The 24,007-nt window shown below is 46.0% G+C and overlaps 1 protein-coding gene across 7 annotated transcripts in view; it reads left to right on the top strand.

Annotated features, from left to right (window-relative positions):
* Positions 1–24,007, top strand: part of NAV2 (neuron navigator 2) — a 773,799-nt gene that overhangs the window by 684,799 nt on the left and 64,993 nt on the right. For 5 of the 7 annotated variants that reach the window (XM_030829723.1, XM_030829719.1, XM_030829721.1 and 2 more), the window contains 8 exons: positions 3,080–3,218; positions 11,697–11,988; positions 12,683–13,385; positions 16,432–16,899; positions 17,540–17,605; positions 18,980–19,024; positions 21,769–21,929; positions 23,458–23,646. In XM_030829723.1, the coding sequence (XP_030685583.1) occupies positions 3,080–3,218; positions 11,697–11,988; positions 12,683–13,385; positions 16,432–16,899; positions 17,540–17,605; positions 18,980–19,024; positions 21,769–21,929; positions 23,458–23,646 (2,063 nt within the window). The remainder of the gene's footprint in view (positions 1–3,079; positions 3,219–11,696; positions 11,989–12,682; positions 13,386–16,431; positions 16,900–17,539; positions 17,606–18,979; positions 19,025–21,768; positions 21,930–23,457; positions 23,647–24,007) is intronic. The other 2 variants (XM_030829720.1, XM_030829722.1) reach the window with 2 other exon arrangements.

Below are 24,007 nucleotides of genomic sequence, written 5' to 3' on the forward strand. Positions count from 1 at the left end.
CTTTGGAGATGGAAGGCACATGGTCCACCAAATGAACTTGACATTGCTGCAGCATTGCCCCTCAGTCCTCACAACCTCAGTTTCTTCACTATGAAACACCCTTAAGAGTGACTAGGAGAATATGTGCAAATGTTGAATAGTTTGGCATGTGGCACAGGCTCAGTGAACAGCCGTTGTTGCTACAGAAGGCAGCATGACACAGACTAGAAGGAGCACACATTCTGCAATTAGACATTTGCTTTTTAAACCCAGTTCCAACACTGAATGACATCGGTCAGCGTACTTATTCTTTCAGCCTCTATTTCTTCATTTGTAAAATGGGCAGGATGATACCTACCTTGCAGGTATGATATGAGGACTGGAGAAATCTATAATAATATATTTAAAGTACCCAGCACAATGCCTGATCATGATAAGCACTTAGTTGTTATCACTAAGCAGGCCCCTGCATATATTTGGAAGATAGGACAGCCCTTTGTATAGAGAATAGCTAGAAAACTGTGTAAGAGTGTATAGAAGCAAATAGAAATGTGTGACACTATGTAGGAATTCAAAGTAGGAGATGATGTGGGTGGGCTGGAGTATTTGAAGAAAGCCTTAAAGGAAGAATTTGAAACAGGATGGAGAGCTGGGCACAAGAAGTAGAATTACAGGAGTGAAGTGTGCAGAGTTCCAGAGCTGCTGGACCCTTGTGGATTCATTCACAATAAGCCCCTTTTGAGCCCTCACTCTCCCTGCCTCATCCTCCCACCTTGGGACCACCCTCACATTCCCCCGCATTTCTGTGCGATGTTCCAGGTTGGGTTTTGGAAGCCAAATAGTGTTGAAGGAGAAGGTGATGAAAACAGGTTTTTAGTAAGCCTTTGTCTTCCTGCCTGATCAGCAGAGCTCAAGATGTACAGGCAGGTATCTTCCAAGCTCCTGGAATGAACTAGAGCTTTGGGGTCGTGTGTGTGTGTGTGGCAGATGTGCTGTTGGCTTTCAGAATCTCAACCACTCAGCATTTCCCAGGTTCCATGCTGCCACTTTGTAGAGCTTTCAGCAAGACTGTGGAAGACTGAGTGGTAAAATAATGAGGTTAAGTCAATGCTTTGGTATCAGACCTGCCACTCCTGGTGAGTGGCCTTTAACCAGGCTGCCTGGCCTCCCAAGCCTGGCTTCCTCCTGAGAAAGTGGGCTGTGTCACATCTGGTGTGTGCTGAGAGTTGATATAATACAAAACTGTCTGCAGTCACAGTAAAGAGGGTAGTTGGTTCTGGAATCAGAATGGCTGGATCAAGATCCACTCTGTCTCTTCCTAGCCCTCTGACCTTGTACAGGGTATCTGTTTTTTTCTAAGCCTCACTTTCTCTGCCTGTACAATAGAAAAACAATAATACTTACCCTTTTCCCCCATAGGTCAATTAGAGTAGTGTCACACTGATCTTGGAAGCTTGTTTTATTGTCTACTTGACTTCTGACTTCTGTAAGTTTCGATCAGCAAGTTTTTTTTTTTTGTTTTTTGTTTGTTTGTTTGTTTTTGAGACAGAGTCTTACTCTGTTGCCCAGGCTGGAGTGCAGTGGTGCGATCTCAGCTCACTGCAACCTCTGCCTCCTGGGTTCAAGCAATCATCCTGCCTCAGCTTCCCAAGTAGCTGGGATTATAGGCATGTGCCACCACGCCTGGCTAATGTTTTTGTACTTTTAGTAGAGATGGGGTTTCACCATGTTGGCCAGGCTGGTCTCGAACTCCTTACCTCAGGTGATCCACCTGCCTTGGCCTCCCAAAGTGCTGGGATTACAGGCGTGAGCCACCGTGCCCAGCCCTTGATTAGCAAGTATTTATTGAGCACTTGCTACATATCTGCTACCCCATAGCAAACAAATGAGTAAATTCAACGGGCTGACGTGACAGAGTGTGACAGGCTTGATGGGTAGTGGGGCAGTTTGCTTGAGAAGGTAACACTTCAGCTGAGATCTGAAAGATGAGAGGAGTCAGGGACAAGTGTTCATAAAGAGGGACAAGCAACAGAAAGCCTCAAAGAGAGCAATCTTGGCTTAGAAGGAACAGAAGTGCATGTGATCAGAGCCACTCGCAATGGAGAGGGGTGCAAAACAGGACTGGGGTAGGAGGCAAGCTCAGAGGGTCTTGAGGGCCCATATAGAGAGTTTGGACTCTTAATTACCTGAGAAACAACTCAAGGGTATTAAGCAGTAGAGCGACAGGATATTCTGACTGCTGCAGGGGGATAGACCATTAGGGAGCAGAAGCAGACCACAGAGACCACCTGGCCTTTTAGCAGTAATCCAGGCAGCGTTGACAGCACCATGAACTGCAGGGTGGCAGTGGGGGCAGAGAACTGCACATTTGGATATGTTTTGGAAGCAAGGCGATAGGACTGGGTGCTGGATTAAACGTGGTGGTGGTATTGGTAGGTGGGGAGATGGTAAAAAAGAAAGAAAGAAAGAACCATTGCTAGGAGACTGGACTTAGGCAGCTTGGGACTGACCTCATTCAGTTGGAGGGTTGGGAAGTGAAGAACATCTATTTTAGTTGTATTTGGGGATATTATTAGAGTTAGAGCTGCTAACCAAGTTGACAGGTTTCTTCTAACTGTTGCTGCTCTCCGTCCCTCGGCGTTTCATTCCAGGAGTGAAGTCCGCAGAAGTCATACAGCAGCTCTGCCCTCTGACCCGACAGGTGCCTGCTGCGGAGTCCTACCCTGCATGCTTTTAGCTCTAGTCCCTAGACTCACTGTCCCTACTCTGCCACTAGGCCTGGGAAGGAACAAATTGGTTTCCCTAAAATTCCCAGGATGAAGTTGAGGATGGGGTAGGACATGGGTAGTGTCTGTAGCCGCCCCTGCTATGGAAGCACTTAGTTTGGGGAAGGTATCTGTCAGCCTCTTCACCCAGCTTCCAATCCCCGACAGCAGTGATTGACATGGAGATGAGTCACATCTGAGGCAAAAGAGCTTTGTCCGGGGCTTCATGGCACAGATTGGATCTTTTCTGGGATGGTGTTTGTCTGTCTGTGTCATCAGCCTGAGCTGGACCAGCCTGAGGTTTTGGTGCTCAGGATGTGTGTTTGTCTTGGCAGCTGGGACGACAGCAGCTCCGTCAGCAGCGGCATCAGCGACACCATAGACAACCTCAGCACTGATGACATCAACACCAGCTCCTCCATCAGCTCTTATGCCAACACACCTGCCTCCTCTCGAAAAAACCTGGATGTGCAGGTGAGGAACACAGGCCCTCCCAGGCTCCTGCAGCAGCCTCTGGCAGCAGGGAACCTTAGGCTTGTGGGATAACAGGGCCATTTGGGGCAACCAGAATCTCCAGGTTGATGAGATGAGGCCCAGCCTCCTGCCGCCTCTGCTCTCACCTCCTGACCCTGACCTGTGTCCACAAGGGAGGGGTCAGGCAGAGGGGGTGGTGGACACGGGAGTAGGGAGGCTTCACCACCCTCACTGTGTGGACTTGATGAAATCAGTCTTCCTCCCTGGACCTCGGTTTCATAATTTGTTTAAAAACAAACAACAGAAAAGGATGTTGGACTTTAGCAGTTTTCAGCCCAGAGTGTGTGTCTCTTATTTGCCGCAGCGAGCCACTGCTATCCAGGGGCACGTGTCTAATCCTTCTAGGAGGATGGGGTGGAAATAAAGATTGAGAACCCTGGACTGGAAGGCCAGGATGTCCTGACCTGTGGTTGAGAACTCTGTCTCTGGGTTACATTCCCCTGCTGACGTGTTTTATTTGGCCCACAGTGTTACCCTTCTTTTAAACTAGATTCCCTGTCAAATTTTTAGAATTACATTATTTCACATGAAAATGTCTTCCTGGTTGCTCTTGAGAAAAACAAAGATATTGCTTCCTTGAGCCTACATTCTCCATGTGGTGACAATCAACAGATGTCCCAGTATCCAACCCTTTAGACCTGCCACTGCTGCTCCAGTGTGCACAGCTGCTACCCTGCTGGCCAGCTGTACTTAAATTACCTGCCTGACCCCAAGGCACTGGAGTTTTCCATTCCTACTTTAAGGCTTCAGATTTCATGTTTCAAATGTGGTGTAGTTTCATGTGGACACGTTCACTGACCCTCAGACCATTCCTTCGTGATTGGCAAGGGATGGTTCTGAAAGGCCCATTTTACTAGTGGAGAAGTAGTGTGCCATCCTCACAGCTTGTCCCCAGTTTGGAACTGACCAGCACGAGGACTGGCCAGCTGTGGTGGCACTGGCGTAGTAGGCTGGAATCTTTTTCATGATTGATCCCTCCCATTTGCAGGTGCCACTCCTCCCCATCCCCCATCTTTGGCGAACCCTTGGGGAAATCTGTTTGGGACAAAGTCTCTCAGAGCAACCTTGCAGGGGGCAGAACTAGCACTGCCCCGTCTTTCTTTTTTTTTTTTTTTGAGACGGAGTCTCGCTCTGTCGCCCAGGCTGGAGTGCAGTGGCGCAATCTCGGCTCACTGCAAGCTCCGCCTCCCGGGTTCACGCCATTCTCCTGCCTCAGCCTCTCCGAGTAGCTGGGACTACAGGCGCCCGCCACCACGCCTGGCTAATTTTTTTTATTTTTTAGTAGAGACGGAGTTTCACCGTGGTCTCGATCTCCTGACCTCGTGATCCGCCCGCCTCGGCCTCCCAAAGTGCTGGGATTACAAGCGTGAGCGTGCCCCGTCTTTCACTCCCTTCCATAGCCTCTTCCTTTCTCAGCAGTGCTTTACTTCATACAGATAGGAGCTGATTTGGAAATCTATTTTCTTTTAAAGGTGTCTCTTCTTTGACAATAGGGCTAAAAAAAAAAAAAAAAAAAAAAGGATGTATCAGAGTGTGGGAGTAATTCTGTCCCACAGAAATGGAAACGTTTACTGCCTGATGAAATACATTAGGTGTTGCCCCCTGGGATTCCCAGTTACTTATTGCATTCTTCATTTGAGCCAGACTTTCTGATTATTGTTCAGAAACCTAACCTAGTGACAGTGGGTCGTGGTAGTTGTTTTAAGAAACAAAAACTACTGGCTGGGCGCGGTGGCTCACGCTTGTAATCCCAGCACTTTGGGAGGCCGAGGCGGGCGGATCACGAGGTCAGGAGATCGAGACCACGGTGAAACCCCGTCTCTACTAAAAATACAAAAAATTAGCCGGGTGTGGTGGCAGGCGCCTGTAGTCCCAGCTACTCGGAGAGGCTGAGGCAGGAGAATGGCGTGAACCTGGGAGGCGGAGCTTGCAGTGAGCCGAGATTGCGCCACTGCACTCCAGCCTGGGCGACAGAGCGAGACTCCGTCTCAAAAAAAAAAAACAAACAAACAAAAAAAACAAAACAAACAAAAACTACCCATATGACTAGAAAGGGGGTCATGGGTAATGCTCTGTATCTTAATCTAAGCAGTGGTTATGTAAGTATGTTAATTTTCTAAAATGTATTCAAGCTATGTACTTAAGATTTGTGTACTTTACTGTACAAAAAGCAAACAAACAAAACCTAAGCCACACTTCCCAAGACGATCACTGTTTCATCAGTGATTAGACGCAAGTCAGAAGTGCCCAGCCAGGCTATGCTCCTGCCACCAATTTTCCTTTCCTTGTGAACACTATTTTTTTTTTTCCTGAGGCTCATTGTATATTCAAGATAAGAACAACCAGACTGTCCTTAGATACTAAGGAGGGAACCAAGGAATTGCTCACCTGCATCTATGTATTCAGGAGGCAGGCTATTAGCGGTACTGCAGAGAGAGAGAGAGAGAGAGAGATCCGTGAGGTTTCCCTTTTTGACTTACAAGGTGGGAGAGGCTTGCTCCTGAGATGCAGGTGGAGCCAGTAAAACACTTTACTGGAAGAATGTCCTTGTCTTTGTTCCCTTCTTGCAAAGCTGGAATTGAAATCTCTGGTTCCACATTGATAAACACCTCGGATTTGTACATGATTTTCTAGCTGATACAGTCGCCCCAGCTCTTTAGACCAGCTCTTTGCTTTCATCTTGTAAATGTCACATCAGAAAAGGTTGCAGAATTCTGCACAAACATGCCTTTTGATCAAAATGAGAAGTTATTTTAAGGGATGTAAATGGTTTACTATTCATTGGGTAGGTTTTTTTTTCCTATAAAACTACCTGAGTTTAAAATGTTGAAATGAAAACTAAAAATAAGTAGGTCTTAGAGTAAACTAAATGCAGATTACACCAATAGTTACTAAGATTTCTAATGCAATGGTTTCTTTAAATGGATTTTTAGTGACATTCCTTTTGTTCCTGTCCAGGGAGCATCTCAAAATATTTGAATCAGCATAATTCACAGGCTCCCATCCTCCTCCCTCATATCACACTGAGGAATGCTAAGGGCCATTACTCCTGTCTGAGCAGCATCAGGCAATGGGAAGATGTGCGTTGCACCCTTCCCAAGAGCTGCGCCTTCTATGCCTTGGCTCATTTGGGTTCCTGTCACATACTGGTTTACCCTGGAACGGGGGGGCAGCACACAGTCTGCCAGGCAAGACATGGGGAGGCAGGGAGAAGTGGCTCAGCATGTCCATCAGGAAAGCAAATTGAGGACAGGTTGCCTGCCTAGGTTTTTGCTGTTTGAAAAGCCTCTGAGAAATAACTAAAGCATCTCAGGAACAGGGAAATTGTTGTCTGGAAAACCTCAGAAACAGCCTCACGTAGCTGACTGAAAGAAGAGGAGACGGATCATTGGGAATGGAGATTCCCTTTGTCTGTGAGGGACTCCGCTATCATTGGGGACATTGAGGAGCAATGGAGAATGCCCCCCACAAAGCACAGGTGCCCAGCTGTCCAGCATCAGCTCCTGTGCCCACTGTTTCCTCGGGGCCAGGCAGAGAATCCCCTGCTTGAGGCCCAAGAGCCTCTTGAGCAACTCCTCCAGGAGAGCTGGTGAGTCTGGTTGGCCAAGCAGATTGAGGTGTCAGGGAGTAGGTGTGGACTTGGAAGCCAGATGATCTTGAGTTGTGCTCCTCACCCTATGACATCCTTGGATGAACTAAGCACTCTCTCCGAGCCCCTGCTTCCTCATCCATAACATGGCACTAATTAGATGCATCTTCAAGGGTGAGTGTGAAAATAACAGGGAAATGCTTTATCAGCACATGCTTCTCTAGGTACCTGAGACTGGATGGTTGCTCAGAAGTTACTTTCTTTCCTTCCTCCTTCCCTCCATTTCTCTTGTCTCTCCCTCCCTTCCTCCCTCCTCTCCTTCCCTTCGTCCCTTCCCAGCCCCTGCCACCTGGGTTAGCTGTTCCTCTGCCTCCAGCCTCCATTCATGTCAGTTAACTAAAGGTTGACTACGTTCTTAATATATTTTGTTTGTAGTCTCAAAGCAACTCATCTTATTTTGCAGTATTTTATTTTGAGGACAGATGTTGGTGGCAAAGTGCTTTAACAAACACACGCAACTCCGTCACATATTCATCTGTACATTCAGTATTTTCTCTCAGTTCTGTGGAAGGCACCATCCCAGGTGCCGAGGAGCAAAGATGCACACATTAAGATTTCCTCTCATTTTCAATGCCTGTGAAATGTTTAATAACATATGCAGAGGAAAAAGATAGTACCATGTCAGTTTATTTTTTGCTACTCAGGGAAATAAAATTCTGAATTATGTGGCAAGGATTCCTGTCTTGTGTGGCCTTGAATGACCCTAGAGCTCTCTAGATGTTGGCATGGATGTAGGGATGGGGTTTGGTTGGGGGCGAGGAGGGGTGTCCCCTTCTGCTCACCTGCTGGGCAAGTTACTTTTCCTCTTCAGCTCTGTATTTTCCTGATGTGTAAAATGTGGATAATAACACAGCCTGAGAGGATAAGATGAGTTCAGGATGTATGTGGAGGGACACAGTGCCTGGCAGGATGGCTGGCAGGCGATAATGTTGATGCAGATAATTATCTCCATGGTCACTGGGGCTCAAACTTGAGCCAGCTCAGCATCTAGATCCGCAGGGGATATGGCACAGGGAGGGAATATCCCTGCCTTCCAAAGGCCTGTGGCCCAGTGGCAGAAGAGACAAGTACCTGTTCCCTAATGCAAGACAAAAGCAGGATAAATGCTACAGATGGACAACAGAGTGCTGGGGATTTTCAGAGGCAGGAAAGTTGGTAATGAAAAGAACCACTGTATTGAGTCCCCCCACACTGAGTTCATTGAGTTCACCATCAATGCTGTAAGAGACCTATTTATCATCCGTGTTTTATACATGAGGTAATAAGTTCAGAGAAGTAAGGCATTGTCCTCCAAGGTCATGCACAGCAAATGAGTGGCAGCACCCAGCACTTGAACCCAGATCTGTCAGACCCAAAGGAGCACTCTTCCCCCACATCATGCTCCTCAGGCCTCCCCTCTTGCTCTCAGAAGATTGGCCTCCCTTCTGAAGTCCCTTGTGCGTGGCTTCTTTCCTCACCTTCCCACATGGATATCGAATGACTACATAGACTTCCAAGAACAGGCAGAAGAAAACCCTTCAGAAAGGAGGTACCATTGAGATGGAAACAACTGGCAGAGGCATGGAGGGGAAGGCAGGATAGAACTCTTCGTACATCCCCATGTGGATGTCGTCCTGCTGGCTGGTTCCGCTGTTGCGAGCTCCAGGAACAGAGAGGCTGGGATTTTCTCATTTTTTAATCCCAAGGGGTGCCACCTTATAGTCTGGCATGTAGCTCGTGAAGGATTCAGAGTAGAGCTGGGAAGGTGACCACCCTGGACCAAGCTAGGGAGATGTGATGGCTGGATGATTGTTCTTTCCAGAGAGAGAAAGTCAAGCCACATTCCCAGGCCAGGGGCATGTGCGCTCTCTCTGCCACTGATGGAATTGGAGTTGTATGGGTCCCATCCAGAGGCTAGGCTAGAGCTGCTCTAGAACTGGGGCTGGGGAGCCTGCCAGTATGGAAGGAGAATCTGCTGGGTATAGATATTAGGTGCTACTGAGTATGCACAAATGTATCATATACCTCGACTTATCCTTAGGGAGGGCAGCGTGGCATGGTGGTTAAAATGTGGGCTCTGCTTTAGACTCCCTGAATTTCCTGCATCTCTACTTCCTCACTATGTGATCTTGGGAAATTTTCTTTTCACTCTGTGCCGCAGTTTTGTCATGTAAAATTGAGACTATTAACTGTTATTTCCTCATAGATTTTTGATAAGGATTAAATTTAACGATACATATCAAACACTTTAGCTTAGTGCCTGGGACTTAGTAAGTACTCAATAAATTGTAGGTGTTATGCTACTAGTATTAGCATCATTACAGTTTGATTGGGGGGAAATAAGTATAGGAACATTAAAAGAATAAATAATGCAGTAACCCAGGATGTGGCATGTGCTAAATTTTCAGTACCTCTTGGAGCATATTAGAATATGTTAAAATGTACTTGAATGTAAGCTCCATGAGGTTAATGATTTATACTTGTTAATTGCAGTATTCCTAGTGCGAATAAGCTTTCCTGGCACGTAGTGGCACCCAAAAAATATTTGTGAAGTGAATGTTCCAAAGCCAAGTTATTTTCTGCCTCAGGGCCTTTACACATGTGGTTCCCTCTCCCTGGTATGCTCTGCCCCAAACTCTTCTTTTACTAAGTAAGTTTCTTCTCTTTCTGTAGGGTACTTCTTTTTGAATTGATCACTGTCACCTACCCACCTCATTGTCATCTAAATTAGGTCAATGTCTATATTTATTTCTCAGACTTTTTGTCTTTTTCCTTATAATAGTCTTCGTAGTCTACAATTACACCCTTGTTTGTATTTATTTATTCTATCTCTGCCTGTTTCACTGGATCGTAAGCTCCACCATGGGTGGGAAATCAGTCTTATCCCCAGATTCTCTGACCCTCCATGGTGCCTGGCAGACAGCAAGCATGGAGTAAATTCTGGTTGGATGAATGTACTGGAAGTGTTTAGAGGAAGGAAACTGACCTGAGGTAGGTGGGACAAAGAATGGGCAACTTTAGTTTCTGTAAGATTGAGATAAAGATAAGAGTACTTGCGTACTTACCCTTTCTGATTAAATAGAGGCTGAGATCGGATAAGATAATTTTGCTAATGTCTGTTGTGGCCTGAAAAGCGTGTGTTCCTTGGCTCGTTCCTTGGCTCATTCATTCGCTCATCAAGCTTTGAGTGAGCTCCTGCCTTGTGCCCACATGTAGGAACTCCCCTCTCTCTGTCCCTTGCCACAGCTGAATGACGAGCTTCTCATAGCCAGGGAGTGTGTGTTTGTCCTCATCTCTAGTGACTAATACTTAGCTGGAAAAAAACAACCGAAAGAACTCATAAGGTGTCTCTAATGGATGAGTGGAATTCATAAGGGGAGAAGGGGTTGGGGTGGTGTGGGGGAGGTGATTGAACTTGGGCTGCCTATCTGTTTTTAGCTTTTATCCCATTCAGCCATTGTATTCCATGGAGGAAGGCCTTTGTTCCACTCTTGGATGACAGGCGTTAGGCAGATTCTTGCCAGGTGTTCATTTTAATTTCCTATCTTGCCTACTCTCGGTAGTTAAGCATTGCAAATATGGGACTGGTATCTTAGTATACCCACCCTGAAAGCGCTCCTGACCTCCCTTCCCCATTTACTGTGCTGCTTCTCACTACTGACATCCTCCAACTGGCCTCAAACCCCAGGAGGCCTCCAAAGCATTCTGGTCAGCTTTATGCCTTTTAGCTGCAGGAGATCATTAACGTCACACTTCTGTCCCCTTCTGGGTTTCATGGCCAGCAGGTCAGGGCTCTTCCAAAGAAAGCTGGCTAATTATATCCCTTGTCAGAACAAAATCCCACAAGGGGAGCAAAGCAGTGGCATATAAATAATGCTGGGGTTGGAGCAGGCACCATTGACTCTCCACATTTGGGGGAAGTACCATTCGAGGATGTGCTTCCCCTCAGCTCCTGGCTCTCCCTGATTTGAGTAGAATCAGCCGCCACCCTTGCTCACTTGCTCCCTTGCTTGGTGTGTTAGATCCAAAGATCGCACTGCAGTGGAGTGATGGGAAGAAGGCAGAACAAAGGGAAACGGGCCAGGAGACTGGATGCTGGTTAGAGATCAGCCGCCAGAGTTGGAGGAGGCTTGTTCAAGTGGTAGAAAATAGGTGGTGGCTGAATTCCCACTGCATCTCCATCTGCTCTGCCCCTTCCCCTCACTAGGGCTCTTTCCTTCTTTTTTCCTGGGCCCCTTTTCCTCTCTTCCCTCACTCCTTTCTTTTGCTTTTCTTTTCTTCTTTTTTGAGACAGTCTTGCTCTGTCACCCAGGCTAGGGTACAGTGGTGCGATCACGGCTTACTGCAGCCTCCAACTCCCCGGGGTGATCCTCCCACCTCAGCCACCCGAGTAGCTAGAACTATAGGCGTGTGCCACCACACTCAGCTAATTTTTCTATTTTTTGTAGAGACGGGGTTTTGCCATGTTGCCCAGGATGGTCTTAAACTTGTGGGATCAAGCAATCCTCCCGCCTCAGCCTCCTAAAATATTGGGATTATAGGCGTGAGCCACTGTGCTCAGCCACCTCATTCCATTCTAAGGATACATTGATATTATTTACTTTCCTCGGACCAAAAAAAAAAATCAGGCTTTCTAATAAGACATCCAGAGTACAAAAGTCCAAACATCTTTAAAGTAATGATTATTTTTCCCTTAACTACTCCAGTGTTTTGGCATTTTTGCCTTTGGAATGAGGGGCTTCCCAGCCTGGGATTTGGGAAGGACTAATTCAGAGAGTCTCTGTCCACAGACGGATGCTGAGAAGCACTCACAGGTGGAGAGGAATTCCCTGTGGTCTGGTGATGATGTTAAGAAATCAGACGGAGGCTCAGACAGCGGCATAAAAATGGAGCCAGGTTCCAAGTGGAGGCGGAATCCTTCTGACGTGTCTGACGAGTCCGACAAAAGCACATCGGGCAAGAAGAATCCTGTCATCTCCCAGACAGGCTCATGGCGGCGAGGCATGACAGCTCAGGTGGGCATCACCATGCCAAGGACGAAGCCGTCAGCCCCAGCAGGCGCACTGAAGACCCCAGGAACTGGTAAGAGGCTGGGGCTGTCTTGGCCCTACAGTTGTCATTTTGAAAACCAAAGCCATAGTTAACTCTAGCAAGGACTTGACATTATATATTTTGTCTCAGGATTTCTACTCTGCTAACAACGAACTTCCATAAATTTTCACATCCCTACCTTTTACTAAGTGGAAATAAGTAAGCATGGGAGCCTCTTAAGCTCTGAGGATGGTTCGGCTGCTGAGACATATTGAATTGGTTTAACTAGACACTGGGTGAGTTAATGCAGCCAGTTCAGGCTATTCAACAGCATGGGTTTACGAGCTGTGGGTATGGTGAGTTGATGTTGTCCCTGACTTAGGGGATATTTATAAACAAGGGCAGAGGTATCCCCTGGACATGTTAGGGACAGCCCTTTAAAGGACAGAGGGTGAAAGGTCAGGAAAGGCAGGGGGTTCTTTCCCCCCAGACATATCAGTGATTGGCTGGCTTTGCTTTATCCTGGGTAAATTTAGACTGCTTTGCAAACGAGTAAAATTACTGACATTTCCTAAAAGGCTCTCGGTACATTAGTAGGCTATATTATTTTTATAAAAAGCTCTTTCCTTTGCCTCCCCAAGGGAAAAGTGAACCAGCTCTTCAGAGGAGGAGAACATCTTAAACAGACGAGATGGATGAGCTGGGCTCTTGGCTTGCAGGCTAATCTTGCTGATCTCTCTCTTAGGAAAAACAGACGACGCAAAGGTGTCTGAGAAAGGAAGGCTTTCTCCTAAAGCCTCCCAGGTGAAGCGCTCCCCATCAGATGCAGGCCGGAGCAGTGGTGATGAATCCAAAAAGCCCCTCCCCAGCAGCTCTAGGACACCCACTGCCAATGCCAACAGCTTTGGGTTCAAGAAGCAGAGTGGTTCCGCCGCCGGCCTGGCCATGATCACAGCCAGCGGGGTGACTGTCACCAGCAGGTCAGCCACACTGGGCAAAATCCCAAAGTCATCTGCACTCGTCAGTCGGTCTGCTGGTCGGAAGTCAAGCATGGATGGGGCTCAGAATCAGGATGACGGGTATCTAGCCCTCAGCTCCCGGACAAACCTTCAGTACCGGAGTTTGCCGAGGCCCAGTAAGTCCAACAGCCGGAACGGGGCTGGGAACAGGTCTAGCACCAGCAGCATAGATTCCAACATCAGCAGCAAGTCCGCAGGCCTGCCAGTGCCCAAACTGAGGGAGCCTTCCAAAACAGCCCTAGGCAGCTCTCTACCAGGTCTGGTCAACCAAACAGATAAGGAGAAAGGCATCTCATCAGACAATGAGAGTGTGGCTTCCTGTAACTCGGTGAAAGTGAACCCGGCAGCCCAGCCTGTGTCCAGCCCGGCTCAGACCAGTCTCCAGCCTGGAGCCAAGTACCCAGATGTGGCCTCTCCCACACTCCGCAGGTAAGTGAGTACATAAATGGTGCTGAGCAGAACCAGAATACAGGGAATGGATTTAGTAATTTCCTGTTTCTTAGTTGAAGCACCCTCTGTTTTTCTCCACTTTAGTCCTCCAGTAAAGCTGTTTGGTCAGATCCTGCCGGCAGTTTTGCAGTTGACTATTTTCCCATTTTGGGATGAAAAACTTAGGCCTCTGGAACCAATCATCTTAGAATCAAATCTTAGGTCCATTTTAATTAGCTGCCATATAACCTTTTTTAACAATTCTGCCTTAGTTTCCTCACCTGTAAAATGCGGACAATGATACTTTTTTGTCAGGGTTTTTGTAAAGATACATCTTTGTAGCCGTGTCTGGTCATAGTATGCACTCAATAGAAGTTAGCTACTGCTGGGCACCGTGGCTCACGCCTGTAATCCCAGCGCTTTGGGAGGCCGAGGTGGGCAGATCAGGAGGTCAGGAGTTCGAGACCAGCCTGGCCAATACGGTGAAACCCCATCTTTACTAAAAATACAAAAATATTAGCTGGGCATGGTGGTGTGCACCTGTAGTCCCAGCTACTCAGGAAGCTGAGGCAGAAGAATCACCTGAACCCAGGAGGCGGAGGCTGCAGTGAGCCAAGATCACACCATTACACTCCAGCCTGGGCAACAGAGTGAGACTGCATCTCAAAAAAAAAAAGAAGTTAGCTACCATCCAATCCAGAGTGAGATCTCGATACACCCTTGGACCTGGGTGGGTAGCTCAGGGGAGCAAATAACTTTTTTTCTTGTGTTAATAATTCTTCAGCTGAGCATCCTCATTATGGCAGGCAGTGATATTGACCAGCTCCTTCCTTTACTCACAAAGCCCAGTGTCCCCACATATACTTTTACGCTACTCCAGAATTCCAAGTCAGTCTGAAATTTTAACTTTCCCCTCCCCATCACACACACACACACACACACACACACAAAAACCTCTTGAAGAAATATTTCTGAAAAAGAGAAATTGATTTCCTATTACCTTAAATAGACATCATTTCCCCACATTTTCACATTGGGTAGAAGCTCTAGATATAAACAAATTATTCACTTGTTTTAAGTTTCTTTTAAATTTATTCAACTTTTGCCTGTTCGTATTATCTTATTATAATATCCACTGGACCATTCTTAAACTACAACTGCTAGGTTACAGTTCATCCTACTTTCCCAGGAAATTTCTTATAAGAAAGAAAGTCCCAGGAAAAGAAAATCAAGCAGTGAGAAAATAAAAATTATATGCACACGTACATATTTGGGGATGAACAGGAATGTTTGAAAAGACTTCAGAAGAAGCATTCCACATGAAAGGTATAATGAAGCAGTTCACTGTTCTTTGTCCAGACTTGATTATTAGAATTTCAGTAACGATTTTTTTTTACCAGGGGTAAGTCTGTTGTGCTGCTCTTTGTTGTTTTAACAGATTGCCTTGTAAATGAAAATTTTCTGTTTCTTGCCTCAAGTATTATATGTAATATTCACTCTTTGGTATTATAGATTTCCTTTACTAACTACAAAGGCATTTTACTAGACCCTTAGGCTAGTGTAATAGAATGCTTGAAAATGCATGCAGCTCCTAGGGCTCTACATTGAACACTTTTTAGCCAATTCCTGGTAAATTACATTTTTTCCTAAATCGTTAAGGTATTCTCAGTTCTCTTGATGTGTATTAGTATGGTGAAGACAAATCTTTGGTGAATGTGATAGATAACTCTCTTCAAATGATTTGAAGGACTAACAGACCAAAGATTAGACTTTTCTATATAGTCATGCATAGCAGGATGAGGAGCAATATGCAAAAGTCAGAAAAAAAAGTGGATGAGATTTGGGTTTTCTAATAATTGGAAGTGCTTGGCAATGGAGCAAGTTACCCTTTGAAGTAACGAGGTCCCTGTCATCACTGGAAGTATGTAAGCATTCTAAAGCCAAGATTCTACATTAGGATATTTCATTCCCTGGTCGTCACCAGACACAAAGCATTTCCCTTCTGCCACCACACACTGTAGTGAGGATTGATTGACTGATTGTCTTTACAATACTTGAGATTTATAGGACTGTCTGGAGAGGACAGAGATCAAACTGTCACCACTTTGAGCACCCAAGGCAACCTGCATATCAGAAATACGTAGTAGTTTTGTCACTTGTGAGATACTTACTCCACACAGGTTTTAGTGAGTGTAATAGAGCCTTTGCATTACTAGAATGTGGACAATTCTCTGACTTTAAGATGATTTCAACATTCTACCAGAAAGCTCTCTGCCAGTGGAAGAGGGGGCATTTATATCATTCCTTGCAGTCTGATGGCACATTTTTGGCCACGAGCAGGGGAGATGACATGGAATGACATTTCTGTGAGTCTGTCACAGAGACACAGTTCACACCCAATGTGTCTGGTCTGATGTCTTGTGAACCAAGCAAGATTTCTATGTATGTCACTGGATAAGTAAGCTCTCTGGCTTCAAAAGATACATCTTTCCAGTTGCGCTTTCTATTGTGGATAAATCTCTGAAGATACTTTTCCCAGGCCACCTCCAGATCTAGATTCATGCTCTTGATTCTATGTATTGTGCTCAGAGGTCAAGAAACCAAATCCCTTAGAGTTGAGCTGTCATAAACCGTGTGCCTGCTTTATGCCTAGGGCCGCAGAGACAGAGATGATGAACACAACCATCTTCCTGGGCCACGGCAATTTTCTAGTTAGTCTATCTATTGAAAGAAAGGGAAGCAAGATCTTGGCCCAGTGTCATGTGAATAGGCCTATAGAAAATTATTACTCATGGCTCTTTGGCTCAGATGGAGTCAGAGTCTCAGCTGCAGCTTAGAACTTGAAGACGGCAGCCTGTGATGCACTAGTGTCTAGGCCCACTTTATGGCTGACCTTTCCCTGAAGTACCGTTGGCCATTTCAGTAGGAATGGCTGTGCTTCCTTCCCCAGGAATTCTCACCAACTCCTCTGCCCTACCCTTCTTTAACAGTCCGGTGCCCCTTGGCACTGGGTGTTCAACCTACACAACCCTTTGTCTCTTCACAGACTCTTTGGTGGGAAGCCTACCAAGCAAGTGCCCATCGCCACAGCTGAAAACATGAAAAATTCGGTGGTCATCTCCAATCCTCATGCCACCATGACTCAGCAAGGTAACCTAGACTCCCCGTCAGGCAGTGGGGTCCTGAGCAGCGGGAGCAGCAGTCCTCTCTACAGCAAGAATGTGGACCTCAACCAGTCTCCGCTAGCCTCCAGCCCCAGCTCAGCCCACTCGGCCCCTTCCAATAGCCTCACCTGGGGCACCAACGCCAGCAGCTCCTCCGCAGTTAGCAAGGATGGCCTGGGCTTTCAGTCTATCAGCAGCCTCCACACCAGCTGTGAGTCCATCGACATCTCCCTCAGCAGTGGAGGGGGCCCCAGCCACAATTCTTCCACTGGCCTCATCGCCTCTTCCAAGGACGACTCCTTGACTCCCTTTGTCAGAACCAACAGTGTGAAGACCACACTGTCAGAAAGGTTAGTGCTGTGCCTCTGGCTGCCTTTCTCAGAAAGACACCCTTCCAAAAATGAAAAGATTAGCTTAGGAGTCCCAAATGTCGAATAGCCTTTGCCTGTAAGATTTCTGTCTTTCTAATTACTGCTGTCTTTCATGGGGAAGCCACTTTGGGATGGAATCAAGCTTGGCTCTGCTCCCTGTTATCTTTTCCTCTGTGGTTATTCTTGGTGCTTGGAGCTGCTCAGTCTCTCGGGGGCAGATTTATGCTACCATTTGAAATGGCATTCAGCTTTTGAAATCCTTCAGTTTTATCCTGTTTGTTCATCAACGGCTTCTTTTCCCTCCCCTTGTAATTGTGCAAGCAGAGCAGGCGACTGGGTGCAGGCATGGAGCGTGTAGTAGGATGCTCTTTAGACAGCTGGGTAGGTTTGTTGTCATCGTGGCAAACACCCTCCTCCTGGACTGATAGGAAATCAAGAAATTAGAAGTGTTCTCAGAGCCCTGGATTTCACTGCAGCAGGGATAAAGGTGTCCAGTTTCTGCATATAGGGAAGAAAGCAAGGATCAGCATGGGGAATGAGAAAAATGTATATAACAACACCTCTCCTTTTTTCCAAGCTAATGTTCCTTCTCTTGTTTTCTACCTGCCTGGACTTCTAGCCCTCTCTCTTCCCCTGCTGCTAGCCCTAAGTTCTGCAGAAGTACTCTGCCCAGGAAACAGGACAGGTAATGACATTGCAGGCCGGGGACCAACCGAGCCTTTAGGTTCTTCTGCCCATTCGTTGTCAAGCCAGATGTCTTGTGTGAGGCTGTTGGCCTAAGGCTCCTGCTTGTGTTTGTGGCTCTAGTGTACTCTGTGACACATGGACATGCCAGTGAGAGTCTGTTCCTCTGTCTGCTAAAGCCCAGGGAGAGGTGGAGTTGGGCTGGCCCCTTCATTCCCATTTTGAGAAGGCGACCTCAAACCCTGCCACTTGATCCGGGGCAGCGGAAGCTCTCGCTTGCATCTCTTGTGGCCTCCTGTGGCATGTTTCTGCTTTTCAGCTTCCTTCCCATTCCTTTTGCCACCCCCAAGCCCAGAAATGACCTGCCACCCACTGTGTAGCTTGGCCCTCACCTTTGTCTACCCCTCCCCATGCAGCTGCCTCTTCTCCCTTTCAAAATCCTTTGCTGAAGTTTGGCTCATTATGTCTTGCAGACTGTTGTGTTCTGTGTGCCCATTTCCTACGATGATAATGAAAAAGAACGTGTATAGTATTAAGACTTTACGAATGTACATGCTTGTGTTTGCCCCCAGCTGTGGGTGGGCCTCAGAGATGGATACTGACCTTAATTTTGTGGGGGAGTGATGACTTGGCCAAACATAACAAACAGATGTTGTCTCCTGCCAGAAAAAAAAAAAATAAAAACCCTTCACCCCATCAACAGTGAAAACTTTGTTTTTGTCAGCTCACAAACCAAGCCTTTAAACCGTTGGTCTTTAGAAATCCAAATGCTTTATCAGCCAGCAGGTTGTAACATGCCCCACCCAGGTCTCAGCTCCTAGCTATGCCTGGGCCGCAGAAATTGAGAGGGACCTGGAATTCACTTTGTTACAGATGAATTCCAAATATGCAGACTGCTGGCCTCTTGAAACCTCCAACAAGTCCCTTCTCCCATTTGAAGTCATTGCCAGTGGCATTTAGGGGGTGGGCCAGAGTTAGGGGTGCAGGGAAGTGGGCATCCCTCTCTCTGAGAAGGCGTGTTGGTGCAGAGAGTGCCCCTGGGCAGCAGAAGGCACAAGACCTCTGCTATGAGGTGGAGCAACCCCTGAGTTTTGCTTTGAATCTGTGGAAAACGAGGAACAATTGGGGTTAAGGGACTCAGATCTCCTGGTGACCTGGGGTAAAGTATGCGCCGGTGTCAGCTCAGGCTGAGGATTGGTTTCTTTTGTTTTCCACGGATGTGGATGTGTTGCATTGCATGCCTAGCTGGATAAGGCACTTCCTGGTGATGTGCGCCTCTTGCTCCAGGGCCCTTTAGCCCCCTCCCTAGCTTTCCTTCTTCCTGCCTTCTGTGTGCTGCTCTGAAGTTCTTATTTTTGTTTTAACTTTCCTACAGTGACCCGCACCTTGATAGGAACACTTTGCCTAAGAAAGGACTCAGGTATCTGCGTTTCCTGCTTGCATCTGTGCCATCTGTTGTGGCTTTGGAGCTTGGCTGTGTGACTCCTTCATGGCTGGTGGGGGTTTGGGCTGGGCTGGGGTCCCCGCTTTGACCACCACAGCAGGACCTTTTGGATAACGGCTCCCCTTGCACCCTTTCGTTCTCACTCTCCATTTGTCAGCTTATTTGCTTGAGCAGGGACTGTGCTTTTTCAGGCTTACTGTGGTAAAACCATCTCATGAAAAACATCCCTGGGCAAGCCCAAGGAGCAGTCATTGCTGCTTCTGGGGCCAATGGGTTTAATTTCTGAGCACTTCACTGTGACCATTCTGTTCACATGGCTGTCTTCCAAGAGAAAGGACATGACTTATAGCATACTGATTTGTAAGCTAGGACAAGAGCACAGGAGGAGAGGAATATTTTCCCCCAATTTGAAAATATTTAACTTTTCTGCCCATAAAAAATTGCTAGACAGATACTTTGCCCTTGTCTAAATATTCTAATGGAAAATTGGTCCACTTCCATTGCCCAACAAGACATGGGTGTGATCATTTTTTGGTGGATAATAAAGAAAAGACTCCCAGGAAGGACTGTCCTTCCATTCCTGGTAAGTGGTGGCTCAGGTTCATTTTTGGTGCTAGTCCTGGCAAAACAAGATGCTATAAGTCACCATTGCTCACACCATCTATATCACTTTGCCAATCAGAGAAACTTCAGTTTGCTAATGCCTCCCCCGTGATCTTGCTGTCTGATGGTTGCAGCCGTCATTTCTTCTGCTTTCTAAACACCACATGCCTTGTAGCATCAGCTTCACCCTGCACTAAGCATTAAGTGCTTTCGCATAAAATGGAACTTGGAATGAAATGTTTCATTGCTGTCATGTACGTCTGTAGTTAATAACCTGCAGCTCTTAAGACTGAGAGCATTTTGAACAGTAATGTGAGGTAGGTATCAATGCTTCCTTTCAATGGGATCCTCTGAGTAAAGCCAATTCTAAGAATCTAAGAAGGAAAGTATTAAAATCTCCCAACAGTCATCCTGCAGGAAGGAGTTGAGCAGTGTGGCCTTAGAGGGGGCCTTGGCAAGGCCTTTTGTACTTACCAGTTTCAATCGTGCCTATGAGCTGCTTGTCAGCAACCATGCCAGATGCTTAAATCATGGCCACTCTCACTGTGAGTTTGACTTTGATGCCCCACTGGTGCCCTGAGAGGAAGCTAACTTCTAAATGTTAACATTTTGAAATGGTGCGTATACTTCTGTAGCAGATCTAGCCTATCAAAATTATGTAGCTCTGGTTTTTTAAAAATTCAGAATAGAGATACATGACAGGCTATTTTCAGGCAATTGATGTGTCCTGGAAAGTTGCATGTCTGTTAGATATAGTAAAAACATTAAGGAAGAAACATTTCTGTGCTCCCTCTCACTCTGACTCTTCCTGTGTAGCTCACCCACTCCATACACATGAACATCCAGTACGAACACACTGACATCTTTCCTTAAGCCCAAAGAATCCCTCTATTGACATAATCAGTAGTCACTCCATAATATATAAGTCTGAGGATACCCTGGCCACTTGGCGCTCAGAAATTTCAGATGCAGGCCAGGTGCGGTGGCTCATGCCTGTAATCCCAGCACGTTGGGAGGCCGAGGTGGGTGGATCACTTGAGGGCAGGAGTTTGAGACCAGCCTGGCCAACATGGTAAAACCCTGTCTCTACTAAAAATACAAAAAATTAACTGGGCATGGTGGCACATGTCTATAGTCCCAGCTACTCGGGAGGCTGAGGTGGGAGAATCACTTGAATCCAAGAGGCAGTGGTTGCAGTGAGCCGAGATCGTGCCACCTTGCTCCAGCCTGGGCAGTAGAGCAAGACTACATCTCGAAAAAAAAAAAAAAAAAAAAAAAAAAAAGGAAAGAAATTTCAGATGCTACTTATGGGCATAATGAAAAGAGCATGCATTTTAAAATCAGACATGGATTGAAATCTCAACTCTGTGACTACCAGCAGGGTCCTTACCTTCCCTGAATGTAAAATGGGAATAATGGCATCTGCATTGCTGAGTAGGTCTGAGGCTTTGGTAAAATAATGCACATGAAGGCACCTAGCACATTGTAGATGTTCAATAAATCACCACCATATACATTTCAGAATAAGTGAGGAGGTGGACCACATAACTTCTGAAGACCCTCTCCTATAAAACCCAACAATTTGGGGTTGCTTTTATGAAGATTTGTTTGTGCTCTATTACAGCAACTACTATAAGCATCATTGTCCTCAAACCTTGCTTTGTATGTCTGCTTTTTCATATGCTGTGATTCATGGTCATTTATTTGTGCTGTAGAATGGCAGATGCCATGAGTCGTCTAATTAAAACTCCCTCAAAGCTCTAGCAGCAGCTCATTTTGTTGCTTCAGTCCTGTCAAGGTGGGGGCTTTGACGTGACACTGTCATGAAGCAACATGTTACAGATACGCCCAGTGACGGCTCTTCTGAGCATTTACCAATCTTCTTCCCTTTATGTGTTCCCTCCAAACTGAAAGGAATAGTCATTTTCCCCAAACACAGCCAAATATAAAAAAGGTTTTGAGAAACTTCGTAAGTTTCGGGACATGTAGTGATCTGATTTTAAAAAAATCATCTTTGGATATATGTTTTCTTTTTATATATTTACCATCAGCTCCACAGAGTTCATTTTAATAAGCATTGTTGATAGTTAATTCTGGCTTGATTTCTGTCTGTCCAGGTATACTCCCACCTCTCAGCTTCGCACGCAAGAAGATGCAAAAGAATGGTTACGGTCCCACTCTGCAGGAGGCCTGCAGGACACGGCTGCCAATTCCCCCTTTTCCTCTGGCTCCAGCGTGACTTCTCCCTCCGGAACAAGATTCAACTTTTCCCAGCTTGGTGAGTAGCCACTTGTCATTAGCTATGTTGATCAGCTCCATAGGGCAGTGGTTATCTTATATATATAATATATTTTTATTTCAATAGGTTTTGGGGAGCAGGTGGTTTTGGTTACATGGGTAAGTTCTTTAGTGGTGATTTCTGAGATTTTGGTGAACCCATCACTTGAGTTATGTTATATTTTGAAATAGACATATAGTCACGTCCTGCTTAGTGTCTGATTAGCCCTCAGCAATATAGTTCAATTACAGGAGATTGATAGCAAAATAAATAGAGAAAATAGTAAAGTTTTTGATATTGTAATCAATAATTTTCTTTATTTGGTTGATATCGGTAGGGCTATAGCAAAGAACATGTTATCCCATTCTTAAAAAGAATGCATTCTCTTTCTAAGACCTCTGAAGAAATAGATTTTATTGCATATCCCATGTTAGGTCATCCTCATTGCTTTATTAAGTTGGAAATAAAAGTTAAGTTTTGATTGAATAGGTATTCTTAACAATGCCTACTTCTGACATAATGCTTTGACTGGCACAGTGGGAAAAGGAAAAGAATTTATGTCACAGTCCCTGCCGACATGTCAATGGAATTCTTTTTCAGGAAGACAAACACATCAATGCACACCTATATAATAGAGTAAAAGAGAACAATCCAAAGCTTTATATGAAACCATGTAAAAGCTGAATATAATTAGATAGCAAGTATTAGACACATTTAGAAAAAGGAAAGATTAGTGCTGGCTGGAGTTATAGGCAGAGGTTATGTGAAGGTGGCAGGGTAGGAGCTGAGCCTTGAAGGACTGAGAGAGGGTGAGAAATCTTTTCTAATCTCATCTCACTCTTTAGAGAGGCAGCCTTTTCTGAATATAGTGAAGAACAAATTCAGAGTCTTTAAGGATAGAGGTGGCTTGTAATCAAGCGAGGTTTAACACTTCATTTCTGATTGACTAAATGAGTACCTCTGAAAATATTGCACATGACTCAAATGGACAGGATTTTCATAAGAAAGCTAGTTTTAGCTGAGACAAATGTACCTCCCTTGCATTGAAACTCTTTATACATGATTATTACACGTCCCCCATCTGAGGCAATGGGACCTGTGTTCATACTGTTTTTTCCGAGCCATAACTCTTTGAGGCAAGAGATTCTTGTCATGCACAAATGCTTCCCATCTGATCAAAAGCCTGGCTGGACTATTTTGGGCTTTTGGCTTTAGAGAAAATCATTCCAGATGAGCCTGGGGAGTAATTAGCTCATGCCTGGAAGGTGATACTGGCCTGTCTGAACGTGCCAAGTTGGAAAGCTGAGGCCCAGAGCCTTGCTTTGGAGCTGACCCACCTTTCCACTCTTATTTTTAGCTCCCGGTGTGTAACTCAAATGCTGATGGGACTACCTTTTAGAAAACAGATGGGAGAAGAGTTGGCAGGAACACATATGGCTAAAAACAAGCATTCTTCTCTTTGTCCCCAACCAGGATTTGAACAGAGACATGAATGTCTAACCTTTTGATTCTATTCCTTTTATTCCAGCGAGTCCCACCACTGTCACCCAGATGAGCTTGTCCAACCCGACCATGCTGAGGACCCACAGCCTCTCCAATGCTGATGGGCAGTATGATCCATACACTGACAGCCGCTTCCGGAATAGCTCCATGTCCCTGGATGAGAAGAGCAGAACCATGAGCCGTTCAGGCTCATTCCGGGATGGGTTTGAAGAAGGTAAGGAAGGAAACTTACCATCTCCCAGGTTACTCAGTATAGTTAAGAGTCCTCTATGCTAAGTTCACTTCATTAACCTGAGAGCCCACCTGTAAGTGCTCCCACCTCTCCCACCTACTCTGGGGGTCAGGGATGGGGATCTCTGAAGAGTAAGGTCTGGCCTGACCCTTAATTAACCTTCCAGGCCTTTAAGGAAGAGGCTGCTTAAAAATCACTGGTGAACCATAGAGCTGACTGAGTTCCGCTTTAGGCTTCTCCCTCCCGGACTTGGGCCACAGTTTCTTGGCATGCGCTTCCACCTTGAGGCTCAGCCACCGGCTCACCATCTTGGCAGAGAGAACTACTGGAGAGTTCATTTCCC

Source organism: Nomascus leucogenys, chromosome 15 (assembly GCF_006542625.1).
Source record: "Nomascus leucogenys isolate Asia chromosome 15, Asia_NLE_v1, whole genome shotgun sequence".
NCBI lineage: Eukaryota > Metazoa > Chordata > Mammalia > Primates > Hylobatidae > Nomascus > Nomascus leucogenys.